The 17,955-nt window shown below is 41.9% G+C and overlaps 1 protein-coding gene across 4 annotated transcripts in view; it reads right to left on the bottom strand.

The window, feature by feature from the left end:
• The window catches only part of sema4d (sema domain, immunoglobulin domain (Ig), transmembrane domain (TM) and short cytoplasmic domain, (semaphorin) 4D), a 41,107-nt gene extending 27,952 nt beyond the window's left edge, over positions 1–13,155 (bottom strand). For 2 of the 4 annotated variants that reach the window (XM_039778860.1, XM_039778856.1), the window contains exons 1-2: positions 12,985–13,155; positions 4,353–4,468 (exon numbers count right to left, since the gene is read on the bottom strand). Coding sequence is in view for 2 of the 4 variants with exons in the window: in XM_039778856.1 (XP_039634790.1) it covers positions 4,353–4,390 (38 nt within the window). In the remaining 2 variants the exon portion in view is untranslated. Of the gene's footprint in view, positions 1–4,352; positions 4,469–7,897; positions 8,307–12,984 lie in introns of those variants that run through there. The other 2 variants (XM_039778858.1, XM_039778861.1) reach the window with 2 other exon arrangements.
• Positions 13,156–17,955: the final 4,800 nt, after the last annotated feature.

Genomic DNA, 17,955 nt, shown 5'->3' with positions numbered 1-17,955 from the left:
CTACTGTATAAAAGAATAATCAGATTATGTTAAACAGAGGGGATACACACCAGACTACAAGCATGGGCAGGTCACTTACAACTGATCATATTTAGGCAAGACATAACTGCATGTTATCCTGTAATATCCTGTAATGACTTGGTTGCGGTGGAGAATATTTATCCATATTAAAAGATCATTTTTGGGGCATTTTTAGGACTTTATTTGGATAGGACAGCTTAGACATGAAAGGGGAGAGAGAAGGGGAATGACCTGCAGCAAAGGGCTACAGGTCGGAGTCGAACCTGCGGCCGCTGCGTCAAGGAGTAAACCTTTAGATATGGGCGCCCGCTCTACCAGGTGAGCTAACCAGGGGCCCATATTAAGATTTCTTATTGCATTTCTTTCAACTAATACAGATTTTAGCTGACTTTAAATAGCATTTTACTTCAGTTTCATGGTTGCTATCAGAGTCCCAAAGCCAGAGGCTGATTCTTCATGTAGATCAAGGTCAAGAGCCATGCTTGATAGTTGCAGTGAGTTGCCACTTTAAGCCTTTAAGTATCACCCTGTGTTTTTCCATCTTCCTACAGACTTTACCATTCTCCTGTCACTTCCAATCCTCACTCAAAAGACACACAAAGAAAAAAAATACACGATGTAGCGAGTCCCTGCCTCTCGCCTATCTCTGACAGCATCAATAGACCACTGGGAGAAGATGACAGTTGTGCAAGATTGATGAGCTGTAGGCCAAAGGGCGCGTCCCCCTCGACATCCTTAGGAAGCACTTTGACTTGGCTTCCCTCGGCCCCCACAAAACCCTGTGACAGCCAATACGGACTTTTTACTATGCACCCACAAATCCAAATGACATCAGTGACATCCGCGCCTTCGCGTCTCAATTCAAGAGGTCCTGAGTGGGTGTTGAGCCCGGGTGTGAGCCCAGCCGTGCCCCCAAACCACGCCCTTGGTGACACAACGGTCTGGAGAGGGCACAGAGGGGAAGTGGAGATGTCACAAGTCTGTTTTTTTTTTTTTGATGAGTGGACTTGAATGAGGACTGGGCAAAGCTGGTCTTTTGAAAACCATTCAAGCCAGAACAAATGTATTAATAGGCCCTACTTCCGAAACCCAGCCTATGGTAAACATACTGACAGGAAGGGCTATTGAGCTCACGCCACTGTGACACCTGATTTTCCCCCGAGCTGATAAAAGATCCCAGCTCAAGCTTTCATCTGTATCTAATGACCACCACAACTCAATTTCTCTTACAAGTACCCTATGTATTATATGTATTCAGTCTTCAAGTGTTTTTACTCTCAAGGGTGCAACTTCTAACCAAAACACTTTGGAATTTAGCAGATGTGTAACTAGAAAACATGTTGCAGCTTTGTGTAAGCGACAGTTAAAATGCTCTTAACCAGCTTCTGATGGTGGTTTTGGATCCTTGCCCCCTGAGACTGACATGAATACACACACACACACACACATGTGGCATCTTAACTGATACAAATACACAAAGCAAACAGATATACAGTAGACTGGGAAAAGGCCTCTCATCTCTATGACAGTGTGGTCATTCCAGTAAAAGCATGCACGCACACACCTTTACTGTCTATCTATAAACATCCCAAGTCTCTGACAGGGCTGTCAGCGTGCACCACCACAGGTGGGGGAGGGAAGGAAAATGAGAGGGACAGACGAAGAGAGAGAAAACAGAGTCTGCTATGAGAGAGGATATTTGAGCGTGCAAATTCATACAGTGGCTTAAGAGAGAAGACAAAGAGAAGAACTAGGAGAAATGAGTAGGAGGAGGATTGGAAAACAAGAATGAAACCATTAAAGGCTTAAGGAACAACACATTTTTCCATCTAGCTTCTGTTTTTCCCCCAAATAACGGGGGCACCCAGTTGAAAGTACAGTCCACAGCTTACATTTATAAATGTTTTTTAGAAAAAAAAAGAAAAAAAAAAATTATTTCCATATGACTATATTCTCTCTGTGCATTTGGGGCATTGACTTTCTGTCCTACTTTCATACATGATGCAATACAGTGAACCCTGCTGCAAATCATTTTGAAAGAAGCAAAAAAACAGGAGGTTGGAATTCCAGTTCATTCAAATCCTGGATGGAGGTTGCATGGACTCTGTACTTTCACATACACACATACACACACAAAGCAGTGTGTTGAAGAGGATTAACGCAGGCTTGAATTTCAACAGAAAGAATCCCTGTCTACAAGCACCACAGAGCAAATCAGGCTTTAGAAACTTTCCTCATCCCAGAGCATCCTGGTACAACAGGAGACTGAACTTAAAATCCTGCAGTTGAAACATGTTCTGTTATGAAGGTTGTGAGAGCACATTTTCAGCTGGATAATCAGCTCCCAAATCAAAAGAAACATCTGCATGGAAAACACAGCCCTTTCCTTTGTTGGAAAGTGTTACAAAATTACAAAAAGTATTTAATTTACTCTAGATGTGTTTGTGGGCTTGCGTGTATCTGGGAATACCAATTGGAATGCACATATCTAGGAACGTCCATTGATATCTCACTATGTGTAAATGTTTGCTAGAGGGAAAAAAGGGGGGCACGTGTGTGTGTGTGTGTGTGTGTGTGTGTGTGTGTGTGTGTGTGTGTGTGTGTGTGTGTGTGTGTGTGTGTGTGTGTGTGTGTGTGTGTGTGTGTGAGAAAATAAGTAGCCGTCTTCTTCTGCCTTTGTATGAATTTTAAGTAGTGCCATGTTGAGGGAGGCTTTGTTCGCCGTCACCGTCAGGGGGGCACGTCCTCCAACTTTTCCCCTCACTTCCTTTTGGCGTAACATTTATCATTCTTCCCCGATGAACAATCCTACAACATGGACTAGCATCTAGTGCACAATAAAATGCCACCCCCACCTTCTTTCTGGTTGCTCGGATACCTTTCATCCAATGGGAGAGCTTGTCAACCTCATCACTTACTTAGAAACTCCCAGCCTTCACTTAACTTCAGCAAAGCCATTTAAAAAAAATAGATATATATTGCTACAGCTCGTTTTCAAAATAAAGCTTCAAAGAACATCTTTTTTCTTTTCTGCCTTTATGTTGCATCCAAAATACTTAAACTAAACGTCTGGCTATGCAGAAATTGCAATGCATCCTTAAGGGAACGGCTGAAGTGGTACAACCTTCTAATTTGCAAGAAAAATTCCCCTCTGGGCAAATATAGCATTATCCGGCTCTACTAACCAATTAAGATGCACAATATTTTATACTGACATTATATAGTGCTGTTGTTAGCAGGGGAGCTATCCTGAGGCCTGTTTCTTAGAAAGACAGAGTGGCTCACCATATCTCCTCCCTTCTCTCTCTCCCACTCTCTCAAAAGGGTAAACGGTGCATTAATAAGTGGAGCGATGCTGGAGGTTGACTAAGTGCATACAAATAGTGATTCACATCAACCCTATTTCATCTATCAACACTACTTTGGAAACTTTACAGTATGCATATACATCTCCTCCACCTTTTCACTGAGTCCTGCACAAGCATACATCATCATTATCACCACAATTCATTAGAGTATTCTGAAAACAACCTGTTTCTTCGGTTTTGTTCTTGGCCAAACTTCTTTTTTTTTTCTTTTTTTTTTAAACTGCCCCTTTCATTTTCTGTAGTGAAGCACATAGTAGGCCCGGCCTTGTTAGGCCTTCGCCGTGTTTTTGCACCCATCCCTCTCAGCTGACTGGTCTGCACCACTTATTCCGCTTATTATGAATGCTGACAGCAGATTATTTTGCTTACTGCACCCTCATTCTCCATCCTCGATATAGATCAAATCCAAAAACACAGACTGAGAGACCCAAGGCAACGTTGACAAAAGAGACAAAAGGAGAAAAGAGATAGGGAGCAAAGAGACTGGGTCCAAAATGAAAAGGGGGGAAGAGGGAACCACGAAAAAAGGTGGAGAACACAGAAGGAGCAGAGGAAGAGGTAGTACGACCAAGGCTCAAAACCCTTTAAATGACTGTTTTGTCAGGGAAATAAAGACCACCTAACAGCATCAGCAGCAACATACCAGCACAGTGAACAAGAATGCAAATCAGCCCTAATGCAAATGTCATACGTCTTCAGGGGCAAAACAGACTGTCTTTATAACCAAACCCCCCCCAATACAACACACTTCTCTCTGTGCTACCAGAACCCCCCGATTCTCCTCCACTGCTGTACTGAAAACACACTCGCACAAAACACTTGCAGGAGACAATCTTGTGCAGAGCGAGAGAAGTGTAATCACAAGAGACAACATCGTCTTCTTACTTCACACAACACAAAAGGGACACAGAGTACAGTGGGCTCTTTACACAAATACAAACACTTTGAAAGAGATAAACTTACTTGTCTGTCATGGCGTCGGCTAGCGAATACTGATTCATTAAAAATCCTTTTCACTTTTCTTCACGCAGTTGGAAATCGTCGAGGGAGAGGCCCAGGGCAAATGTCACAACACCAGTCTACAAGAGAGGGGAAAAGCAACGCAAGTGTAAATCATTCATTCACACCTACAGTAAACAGACAGCTGCAAAAGCTGCAACTGACAATTATTTTCAATATCAATTCATTGTTTTGTCTAAAAGAAAGTGTCAGAAAATGAAGTGGTTAACAATGCCTGTTACAGATATACACAAGGTGATCTATATGCATGTAGGTCAAATAGCTAGATAGCCAATGCTCTCTGGTGGGAAACAAATACTATTTAAAACAAGCAAACCACTTCTCCTGCGATGATTACTGCACGACACGTCTGTGAAAATCAGAGACAACGAAAAAAGAAATCCCCTTAAAACAGGCCATCGACCAGGCTGGGACTACAGCTAACTTTGCAGACACGCTTCACTTGCTCACAATTAGCCTAGCAAGGCCGGTCTCTTCAACTGGGGGGATACTGTTACCATAGTTACCAAAGCAGCCGACCAGCCAGCTAGCTAGCATAAATAGAGTGCACCAAGGAATCCTCCGGGCTCCAATCCCAGATGAAGAAGGCATTGTGTGACTGGCAATGATGGCAGTTTTGGATCCGTGCAGCTGGTTCCTCATCCAGCATCAAAGCTTGCATAATCCATAAATCATCACTGATAAAAAGCTAATACAAATTATCAAAAGGGTGTAACAAATGCCAGAATTAAAAAAAAGAATCTATAAAACACACCTCTGCTAATGATGCATATTCCAGAGGGCACATAAATCAGCAGCTGTTCAATGCCAGCATTCAGATTTTTAATTTTTAATAAAGGAGACGATGAGACGAGGCGCATCCTCTGTCATGCTGGCTGATGAGCAACCTCCAAAACCCGGCATTAGCTCTTCCGCTTATCTGCCTTTAAAAGATTATGATAGAAGCACGTTAAATTCATAGTTTAGATCCGGTGTGTTAAAACACTGGCATAACACAGATTGTGACCTGCTAGAGTGGGATTTAGGTTCCATAAGCAGATAAAAGGTAAGATGTATACATAATGAACCTGAAGCAGAAAATGAAAGCTTTTAAATCATGTTTTAACTCAAAAAATATGTCTATTTTGGCTATTAATCCAACACTGATCAACAAACGAGGACTTAATGGTTTTATCGCTGACAGCTCCAACTGGAGGGAGATAGAAGAGTGAGGGTAAAGTCCACCCAATCCTATCAGCCCCAAACCCAGACAGACAGCCACCAGCCTCAGAGGCAGCCAGCGGCAGTCTGTCTGTGTGGGGATCTTGGCTCAGGAGGCTGCTGTGCCTCGTTTTCCCTGCTTTCCTTTTACTTTTTCCACATCCCTGAACTCTGAACGTTGTGTCTGCAAGACCTCTCCCTTTTCTGATGCACTTTGCTTTGCCTGTCAAGTCTGTCTGTCTGAAGCCTGTCTGATGGCGGAAGCTCAGTGAACGTTTGTCCAGTGCAGAAAGAGGCATTAGCTGTATACACCCAAGTCATCTCCGGTAATCAATTAAGTCCCATTTCCTCTGGTCTCTCAGCCACTGTGTTTATGAGAAATATTTTTATACGAAGGAAAGACTCCAACATCGCATTTCCCTTTGAAGGAATTTGACTGAATTGGGGTGAAATTTGAACAAATAGTGCAGGGCTATATGCCAATTCTATAGTTTTTTTTTTTATTCTTTGTTGAGTTAAAAGAGGCTCCACCAGAACATTATGGACCAAATGTCACCGCAATTGTCTCGAGAAGCACAATAAGTCCATTTCCATTCATATCCTTACATTACTGAATTATTGAAATATGCAACAGTCCATGCTTTCGCACAATGTGGCAATCCACCCCAGTATGACAGCTTTATATGAAAAATGTCCCATGCTCGTCCACGCATGCTGTTGTGATGATGTATGCTGCGTTTTCCTGCAAAGCCAGGAGTTTCTTACCCAAAGCCCAAAATTAAACTGTTGCCTTCTCACACAAACAATGATATAGTGCCTGGATGCTGGCGTTCAACACAATACTGAATACGGTGAACAATAAAGAACAGTCAAACTGTGCTGCAAGAAATCTGCAGCTGGTGGTTAAAAAGGTCATGTTAACGGATAGAATGGTTTCTACCAGTGCACGGCTGAGATAGAGATATACTCCGAGCCAGAAGAACAGTGCTCTTTGAAGTGGAGTGATAGCACTTGAAAAGACACATCAGATAGGTTTGATCTACCTGAGCCCAGTGCTCACAAACAAATCAAGCATCTTTGTTTTAAAATCAAGTGTTTCAATGCCCAGCTAAAGAGAACAATTTGTGGCATGGTGGAGGAAAAAAATGAAACTGAAATGTCCAAGCTGAAAGGGCAATGCCACTCCTTCCCCTCTTGAGGGGGATATATGAACTCCTGACAACAGCCAGCCAGGGGAAGACAAACCGTTTCCAAATCTAAAGCTTGGCAGACACTGTGCAACTTTGTTCTTGTACATTGGGTGTAACTCAAACACATTTCAATCTGTCATCAGAACCTGTGTCTTTTAGGTTCACACTGCAGACGGATCAATTTACCTGCCACGACTTGGCTCATCACACCACACGTAAGCACAGAACCGCTGGTTGGTTACGTCTAGTGACAATTGCAATAAAGTTGATTAAAACAAGATGGCTGCATCCTCAATGATGACAAAAGAGAGAAAGGCAAAGTTACTTTGTGCAATTTGATTAGAAAAAAGAAAAATGTAGAGCCACAGAAGTCTGGAAGATGCAGACAATATGGTCTAAATTTTGTTTAATATCACAGCAGTCTCAAAACTATAGTTGTAGCCACAACATGTAAAATACTACTCTAGTAATATTAAAATAAGCTACCCGCAGTTTGGAACCGATCTTTTGACAGCAGCCATGAGGGAAATCGGACTGTGGAACTGTTAAAACCTTAAGACAGCCGACCAGAATTTCTTATATGCCAGAAACCCATATGATTGTTAATCAGGCGTTGTGATCTTCCAACTGCATGCCAATTTGGCAGAAATTCAGCCCTATTCTTAAATTAGTCAGGGGTCAATTTGGACCGAATCCATACAGTGCCTGCCCGGCTTTACTTTAAACAAAACAGTAGACAACAGTGAAAATCTCTCTCTCTTTCTCGGCTCATTATAGTTAAACAAAAACCAGCCAAGAAGAAAAAAGTGGCTAATCTATGTCAAATGTGTTGGTATTTCCTCAAATGAGGCACAACATAGTCCCACTTACTGCATCATGAAAACATGCCATCCACCACAATACTGAATTATTTACCTCCCAAATGCAATTTGGGTAAAAATAGCATGCACTGTACTGGAGACGCTCTCCACTGCACATAGTGAGCATAAAAACATATCTGGTTGCTATGGCAGAGGAACAAGGTGTTGACATTGTGAGACGCCAGCAGTCAACACACTCACAGGCATCCACACAAGCTGTTTGCGATGTGTATCTTACCATAATCTGAGTGGGAAGATCCTGCAGGTTGAGAGAGAAGAACACTAAAAGAGGCTCTTCCAACCGGGCTCAGTCACACTGTTATTACTGGGAAAGTCAGCAATGGTTTGCATGACAGATGAAAAAGAAAATAGAATATGATCATCCAGCACGAGCGGTCTGTCACCTCCTCCCTCTCTACTCCCCGGTCATGCTCCTTCTTTCTGAACACTCCCTCCTTCGATCTTCCTCTGCCTCTATCTTGCACGATAAACACACACAAAAAAAGGGCACAAGAGGCTGCAAAGAGTGAAGGGATAGCAATTGCATTAAAGGGCTGTTTTACTTTAACGCATGTCAGTGGCAGACTGTCTTCGTCAGTGTGTAACAAAACACCCAATACCACCTTTCCCCTGTCACAGCAGTCAAATGCTGCTCGCCAGTGGAGAGCGACAGTGCAGAGATTGCGCTTCTGGAAAGCGTCAATGCACACAATCGCTGAGGAGGGGGAGGGGGATTTTGGGGTGGCGGTGGAGTCGAGGGAAGACAGGGGGGAGGGGGCTGAGATTAGGGTAGTGTGTATCTGCAGGGTTGCGTCTATTGTTGTGGGGAACTTTTTTTTTTTGTGAATGGGGACTGCAGGTCCAGCTGCTGCCCTCTCTCAGCACTGTATTTAGCCACTGCTACACTCAGTTAACCGTTTATTAGGTTCACCTAGCTAAAACTAATGCAGTCTAATACAGTTTCAACACAAACTGAACATAGAACACCCTAGAAGATATGATTTGTTTCATAGCTGTTGCATTACTTTTACCTAGAGCTGTACCTAATCTCACTCACACTCACACACACACACACACACACACACACACACACACACACACTTCTCACTATGCAAACACTAAACAAATCTAACAATGAGCGACAATCTGATAAAAAGGAAACCTGATTAAAATCAGCTGACTGTAAATTAAGTTTCGGTCATGCAACATCTTCTAAATGCAAAAATTACCACCTGTGCTGCTGATATTGCACAAAGACAGAGAGCACCTTCTCCATTCAGCTGAGTCACACGGGGATATCCTCCACAACAACAGAATGTAGGCCTTACTGTATGTAGTCCAGCATCCCTCTCCATTCCCAGCTCCCTGCTCTCAGCAACACAACGCTGGGAACCTTTTCAAAACATCAAGTAAGCTGTCAATAGCACTGCAGCAATGCATCAGTAAGCTTCCTGCACTCTCAGCAAAAGCAGTCATAGCTGATTTGAAACCACTGTTCAATCATGAGACAATTTTGCTGAGACATCTCTGGAATGCAGCAATGCATTATGCTTGGGTAGTAACACACATAAAGCGCCTAGACATGCCACTGCTGCTGATACGGAGCCAGATGCTTCTCTTTGCCAGTAGGAAATTATTCCAGCCTGAGGGTGTTGGGGTACTAGGGTGTGGCAGGGGAGGTTTGTGTGCGTTTCAAAAGGCGGTGGGGGTTGCCCCAGATGTCGGTTTCATAGACCCAGCACAGCACACCTCAACATCAGAGCACCACAGACTGGCCCTTGACCTTTACCCTTTAACTCCTGCAGGACCAAAACAAAGAGGTTGCTGCAAGACATACATCACAAATCGACCTTGTTTCCTAAAGCCCCCGAAACACCAACCCGACGAGTCGGACTGATCAGTTGACTCCCCGAGGTCCAAAAAGTGCCTTGGAAGACACCGAAGCGAAGCGTACGTTCTGCACGTTCCATACAAAAAATGAAAACCGGAAATGACAACGCGTCACGTGGGTCTGGCTTCTCCAGCCAATAGTAACGGCGGCTTGTTCGAAATACGATCTCAAATTTTACGAAAATAGTTCACTGAAACGTGTTTTTCTGAAAACATTTTAAGCGAGGCTCTAGTCACGCTCATTCCGCTCTCCGTTTCCGGGTTAGCACTCTACCAATCAGATGGGTCATTTGAGTCCGACTGCCGATTATACGATATATGTCAAATCGGCCAAAATGAAGGACAACGGCCCCTCGGACGGACGACGGCACGGAAGACACCGAACAGACTCGAGTCACTGACCTCGCCAGACTGTCTAACGGCCGATTATCGGTTCTGTGTGTCCTTTAGTGTAGATGACTGACTCCACTGCCAGCAGATTCCTGATAATTGGATTGCTCTCATGCAGCAGGGAACAATGAGGGGTCATGTGTGTCTGTGTCAGACATAGCATCTTTTACAGTGACCTCCACAGCAGGAGGTGAAGTGCTACTGCCCGGACCATTTACAGGTATTCCAGCCTTTTCTACCAGAGGAGACTGGCTTACAACCAAACCCAGCAGAGGGGACGAGAACAAAGCCTCTGAAGGGTCATGAATGGTCACCCTCAAATCCATTAAGAGTTTATTCAATTACCTGACAGGCACTCGCTGTAGGCATGTGAAGAAACGGGACATCTCTTAAAAGTCTCCTTTGAGGTGGTCAAATAATTGCATTGGTTTCTGAACGCGCACGCACACACACACACACACAATTTCAATGCCCCCAACGTTTTTACAAGAGAGAAATTTGACAAACAGCCAGGACTTCGTCGGAAACCCAAACAAGGCATCCAAGTAAATAACCCCTGACATCCAAAACAAGTGCCATTTCTGCACAAAGTTCAAGTTTAAAACAAAGCTCTCTTTCAGCCACGCAGTTCCCATCTCCCATCCATTTTAAATTGATTTAAAAAAAAAAAAAAAAAGGAATCTACAGACAGGCTTGCATGCTTATGTGTGGTTATCATACACAAGCCATAGTATTATGTGTAATTTCATTTAGCACATGTGAATCCTGTGCTTCTAATGAATGTGGGAAAAAGACAGTTCGGTTCTTTCAGTAATTGAATTTAAACAAATCAAACAGTCACACGTGTTAAAAATAGACTAATAAGCTTTCATGAAATTGGAATTCTTGGAAAACAACACGCATGCAAAGATTTCCTCCCATAAAAAGCAGGTAAGGGAAAGTCTGAAAGTCTAGAAAGAAAGACTACAGTTTCTTTATCTGCCAAGGACTATGAACAGCAGAGAAAAAGGGAATACACCAACCCATCTATTTGCACACAAAATAATCCATTTACCATATTTACCCTTCTTTCCCAAGGCAATTCCAAAACCTGCAAGAGGCAATGACAACTTTACAACGCAAACACAACCTCTAACCTGAGGTTAGTGTGACAGACCGAAATGCCTGAGCCTCTCAGCGGCACGCAGCCACTGGTTTAATGATTTGTCTGCTTCTGGTGAATGATCACACAGCAATATCCTGTTCTGGCTAGTTCTCCTGCCCCCCTGAGGGTCTGGCTGACATGATTCTGGCTTGCCCGGGTGCCACCCAGCCCATCATATTGACAAGATCCTGCTGGCTGCCCCCATGCCTGATATGACCCAGCAAAGGACCTGTGGAATCAAACTCGATGAGGCAGAAGAATTACTTATTGAGGCCGTGAGGGACTGGATGTCATAGCCCATGCATTTTGGGGAACGCTGAGAGAAGAGGAGGGGTGGTAAATGTCACTAACAAAGCAGTGGAAAACAGATTTAGAAAACACAACAGTTGTATTTAAAAAAGGGAAAACTAAATAGCTGGCATGTTACAAAATTCCACAGTGCTTATGCAATGTGAGCTTGTATATAATCAACGCGAGGGGCATTTCTTTACCGTTAAGTGAGGAGCGTTCATGCATTTCCAAGAGCATGTGGTAGAGAAAAATAGTGAAATTTCAAATCCTGTTTATCAGGAATAGGGCTGAAACTAATGATTACTTTCAGAATCAAATAATTGTCGATTTTTGGCCTAAAAAACATAAAAAATAGTTTAAAGAGGCCCATAACAATTTGCTGGAGCCCAAGGGGACGTCTTCAAATAGCTTTTTCGTCCAACCCACAGTCCTAAACCCCATAATTGTCAGTTTACTATAATGCAAAGACCAGGAGAAGTAGCAAGTCTCCACATTTGAGAAGCTGGAATCATCCGTTTGGCATTATTGCTTTAGATGAATTTTCTGTCGATCAACTACAAAAATCAATTTTTCCGGCTCTACACCGAAGAACTATGGCTTGTGAAGGCATCGGTCTCTCCTTCACTCTCTCAAAAGCCTGAACTTCATTTTAGGGTTGCTGAAGGTTAAGAGAAGGACCACGGTGATGATGGTGTAGATTGAATTATACTGCACTGAGCCAGGAGAGTCACACAGAGACACAGGGCTTCAGGTAACCAGGCCAGAGGGCGAATGGTGAGACAGAAAGTTGCTCCATAACTTCTTATTACTCCCTCCGGTCCACACCGACTAAGACTAGACATGCTTGCAGGTGAAAGGTTTAAATGATTATCCACTGATGACTGCCAGAGCAACACTGGCCTTCTGGCACAGGATGCTTTCAAGGCTGAAGAATTATTAAACTTCAGAGACAAAAGTGCATGCTGCAGGAGGTTATTTCGTTTGATGCTCCAAGCAGCTTTAATATAAACTGTAGTAACGTGGATATGTGCTTCAAGGATGTCAATAAGAAGTCTTTTGTTGTTGCAGTGAAAGAGAACCCTTGATTTATGCATGCCAAGAGTAGAAACCTCTGAATGACCTCTGGGTGCCAGAATGGCACTTTGAAAGTGCAAGGGGAGTTTAATCTTTAAAAAGATTTGTGTGAGCACGGCTGGTGAACACGTAATATTATATTCAGGAGGTATTTTTGCGCGTCAAGGACAGTGACAGCGACTGCGTAGACTCTTGCCGCAGTCGTCGGCTAACATCTTTTTTTTCTTTTTCCGCAATTCGGCTTTAAAACGTCGTGGGTAATAAGTATTTTAAAAGTCGTATGTTCCGTCAAAACAAATGAAACTATTTGAATTATAACGCTGTATTTTTCTTCTTTTTGTGTCTCAATCGGGGTTTTCGGCTTCAGTGCAACAAGTGCAGCGGAGGTTGAAGTCCGCGACAACAGCACGCATGAACACGACCAGCGGGGCACAGGCTGAAATAACTTGGCAATTTTGAAACAAGAAAGCCCCGACACTACTTAGCTAGCGCTAACTCAACTGTGCACTGAAGTAAAAATGTGTGGTGCTGCTCACCGTGGGGAAGTGTTCCTTGTTTGTCCTTGTGTGTACGAAGAGGAGAGTCGGTGCAGCAACAGCGTCAAAGTTTGGTTGGTTGGTTGGTTGGTTGGTTGGTCGCTCTCTCTCTCTCAGCTCAGCATGGCGGCTGGGGCTCGAGACTGGATTCAAACCTCTCCGGGCTGCGATATCAACAGACAGGGGGAGGGGGCAGGGGGCAGGGGGGCGGTGGTGGTGGTGGTGGTGGTGAGGAGAGACCCAGTGGTGAAAGAAGTAGGCCTAGGCCTACTCAGATATGAGTAAAGCAATCTAAAAAATACTCCGTTACAAGTAAAGGTCCTGCATTCAGAATTTTACTCAAGTAAAAGAACAGTAAGTAGCCTATAGCATCAAAATGTAGGCCTAATTATTGATGCATTAATGTGTTCATCACTTTAATGTTGCAGCTGGTAAAGGAGATAATGATTTTATATACTCCTGGTTAGCTTGTGAATGAATCAATACAGTCTCATCTTAACCTATATTAGCCTATATCATAATATATGAGTTGATTGTATTTTGTATTATTAATCTGAATCTGCAAAGTAACTACTAATTATCAAATCAATGCAGTGCATTTCAGAGTAAAATATTTTGCTTTTTACTCCATTACATTTACTGGAGTTGGATATATTGCAGATTAAAAATTAAAAGTATGATGCATTACTATATAAAACTGTACACAATATAAGTAGTAAGTTAAAATTAGCTCTGCCTCCCCTGGCTACAACATTGAAACAGTTTATATTTTAAAGTGGAACGTCAAGGATATAGACTAATGTAGTAATAGTCCAATAATATTATATATAATGATATAACACCCTGAAAACGGCAATTCTGCATTGCTCTTAAAACTTCTGTGCTTTTACTTTCTTAAATTTTGAATGCAGAACTTTTTCAAAGGTTTCTTTTTTTAATTTACAGGTATGTTATTTGGGTGAAGAATACTAAGCATTTTATTTTAACTAACTAATTAATCAATTAATTCAATATGTCGTCTGTGGTAGCCAGCTCCAGCCGTGGTGAAGAATCAGTATCTTAAACCTTTGGTTGAGTGGACTCTGTAGTTGAGACCAGAGGGTTTAAAAGGTCCCTGCTGGAGGTCAAAGGTTATACAACATTTTCATGAAGGAGAAGTGAATCAAAAACACAGTGAAGGAAAGACAGGCTGACCCTTGTCTCATTGTGCAGGGCAGAGAAGGAGAGAGAGGGGCTTTCCATGGCACTGCAGGCCGAATACAATACCATCTTTGAGTAAAAGACAGATTGCTGCTTGTGGACGATAGAACAGCATCACACTCTACCTCTGTGGCTGCTTTGTGGGTTCACTGAATAACAAATGTTGAGAAATTTACCTGCCCAATTGAGCTCGAGTATGTCTATAATGTCCTTTTTCTTAGCCGTATCCTTAAATATGCCAAAACCTCCAGGCATCATCCGCTATACCACAAATTGTTTATTTTCATATCAGCCCCTGGTGATTTGAGAGCTCAGGGTTAAAGGCTGGCTGGAGTTAAAAGGGGACAGTAAGTGCTGCCTGAAATGAATACGTAAAGCAGCTGGGTTTATCTTCACTCACTCTGTGACATGTGCTGCTAAGAGAAAACAGGTGACTGAGGAATGTGTGCTGAAACCCAAACGTAATACTGGTGCTCAAATAATTTGACGCCACTTAGATAGATCTGCATTTTTTTAAGTTTATTTTTATGGACTTTATGTAGGTTTTTTTTTATATTGTTTGCCCCCCTTTTCATAATCCATCTCTCTTTCACAGACACACAAATTCTACTTGTTGGTGGTTAATTTAATAAAAGAATGCCATCTTAATGTGTCATTTGTAGATTTTAAAGAAAGAGAGACACAAAGACACAACACAGTGAAGCTTATTTTAATGCTGCTCTAGATAAGAAAATCAGATAATGCCCAAAATGTAAATGCGGCAGGAACAGAGAGTCACACACACACACACACACACACACACACACACACACACACACACACACACACAATAGATGAGAAAGTATTAGAGTTAGGTGTAGATTTCCAGTGTAAGTATATGATCTTCATGCCTGAGTTCTACAGACACACCAGTTGGATATATTTAGAGTCCCTAGCTGGTGTATCCATGCTACAAGGCAGACCACAATGATTCACAATACTGGAAGGGCCAGCGCTGGTCTGAGATCAGTCAAGAGGGGACTGCATGTGTGTCGACTGATACGGGACAGGATAGACACCACAAGAGTCAGAGGTCAGGGCCACTCATATCAAAGGTAAATACATTTAACTCAGGAGTTTGAAATGAAACATTACCCCAGTGATTACTTGATTAACTATCAAGTATTCACAAAAATGTCTTCCCTGTTTTTTTAATCATTGAAGAACTGTAACAAAGAGTAATATCACAAAAAAGACAATAAAGGAATTTGTAAAATAATTACTTTTGTTTTAGTTTTTTACCTGCTAAGATGGCCAACTATCTTAAATTCCATTAAATAGAAATAATTCCTGTGGGACAAACGTACAGAAGTGCAAAAATGGCAGAAGTTTGGTTCACCTGGCTTTCTCACTTGAGTAAATGCAATGGCATATTTTGTTATACGTATAAGCTTAAATATTAGTCCACAACAATAATAGTGTAATATATAACTCTGGTCAGGTTGACTTCAAGAAATACCATCATTATTTTTGCAATAATGCATTAGGCCTACAGGTTGACTAACACCAGTGTGGAAAAGCAGCATCATCTAGTGGCAAATATCACACATTGCATGAACCGTTGCCCTTCGCGCTCACATTGCTGTTTCTTAAGCATGCACAGACCCTATATGTGTCCCGGGTGTCCCTATTTGTGGCTTTAGTTATGATGAAAATAATATATGCGTTTCAGCAACATATGTTTAAAATGTTCCATCAGACATCATGGAGGCGTTATGTTTTCACCGGAAATCCCGCCTCACATCTCTGCAACAAATCAATTAACTGCGCCCCCTGGCGGGCACTTCGAGGTGAGGACTAAATGATTGTGTAGCGGATTTGGCTAAAATAAATTGAAAGTAGTGTGTAAAAAACAGGCCAACATCTCCCGAGCCCAAGTACTCTGTTCAAGTCAATATGGTCAATATGATTATTTTGTGTCATCTTGCAAAGAATGGACAAACGTGTTTTAAGTTATGGAGTGAAATTACCACACCAGACTTCTAAAACAGTTCCCAAAAAGTGTAACTTTATCAGCAGCAATGTGTTTGTCAACCTCACAGCTTTGATCACAATGCAAGATCAGTGAGATATCCCCCAAAAGGTATATGTTCAGTTGTCCTTGCACAGCATGCCATCTATCCAGTCAGCTCACATGCCCGAGCTGAGCTGAGGTCTGAGTTGTTTTTGTCTTATACAAAATGGTACAAAGAGGTGATTACTAAGTGCTGCATCAATACAGGACATGTATACATTAAATGTCTCCTGACAATCTCAGGCTGTTCCATTCAATGATGGGCTATTATTTCCATCATAACTCAAAATTCATAAAGCAACAGATGAAGCTTGTTTTTGGCTGTGTGTAGTTGAGCACATACAATCTTAGACTTTCATTTGATCTCATTTTGTTTTTGAAAGCATGTAATGTATTATTGTGAGCATTGCTTGAAAATATTTTGTCAACAAAATGTGTAGCACATGTTTAGAGTGTGGTTAGTATATGCTGCAGGCTTGCAGCACAAGAACAAGATGGAGGAAAAATGTTGTGATCTAAAATGCAGTGTCATGCCATTTAGGTTAAATGTTAAATTATATGCAGCAGCTTGAATATAAAATATAGGTTTTAAGAGTATTCTGTATAGACATACATTGTGAACTCTTTGCTCTTTCATTTTCTATGGCAGCTTTTAACTTATTGGTGCACTGCCACCAACAGCGGTGGAAGAAGTATACAGATCCATTACTTAAGTAAAAGTACCAATGACACACAATGTAGAAATTCTCCATTACAAGTCAAATTTCTGCATCCAAAATTAACAACAAATTAAAGTATCAAAAGTGAAAGGATCCCTTAGCAGAAAAATGTCCCCTGTGACTGATATATAATTGACATCATTAGATTGTTAATACTGATGCATTAATGTGTATGCAGCATTTCACAGCTGTAGCTGGTCGAGGTGAAGCAAATTTTTTTTGAGTGGGGGGGGGGGGCTTTCCCCTTTATTTTTTGTTAGTGACAGTGGATAGACAGGAAAGGTGGGAGAGAGAGATGGGGGATGACACACAGCAAAGGGCCGCAGGTCCGATTCGCTGCAATTTGTTTTGCATCTTTCTTCATTTTCTGGATTCCCCAATGGATTTTTTGTGTGAAAAATTTAATTTTGGATTGGATGTACCCTTTTGGGCCTCAAACTGTTATTAAAATGAAACAATGTGAGAAGTTTGAGGTGAAATGTGTCTCTGATTCGTTGACATCTCAAACATGATAAGGGGCCCCAACTAGACACTGCTTCTTTTTTTCTTATATTTCATTAATTTATTACATGTTTTAATGTGAAATCTTAATCTAAAAAAAAAATCAAATACATGTAGTACAGTAAAGAGTAAAATATTTCCCTCTGAAATGTAGTGGAGTAAAAGTATAAAGTAGAGTAGCATACAATGTGAATACTCAGGTAAAGTACAAATAGCCTACATTAGAATTGTACTTAAGTAGGCCTACAGTACTTGAGTAAATGTACTTAGTTACTTTCTACCACTGACCACCAACATGACAGGTATATTTTATCAGCTTCAAGGGTTTAGCATTAGCAGTAAAACAAAAAACATAGATATATTTATACCCAAAGCCCCTTTCTGTGGGGCGGGCAAAATGCTCGTGCTCCAACCACTTTCCCCTGCGCTGTCACGTGCCTCCGGATGTCCAATAGCGAGCCACAGATTAACCAGTTTGCCGCACCCAAGTAGGATGAT

Source organism: Perca fluviatilis, chromosome 17 (genome assembly GCF_010015445.1).
Source record: "Perca fluviatilis chromosome 17, GENO_Pfluv_1.0, whole genome shotgun sequence".
Classification (NCBI taxonomy): Eukaryota; Metazoa; Chordata; class Actinopteri; order Perciformes; family Percidae; genus Perca; species Perca fluviatilis.
The sequence above is the reverse complement of the archived record's forward strand: the minus strand, read 5'-3'. Positions and strand labels throughout refer to the sequence as shown.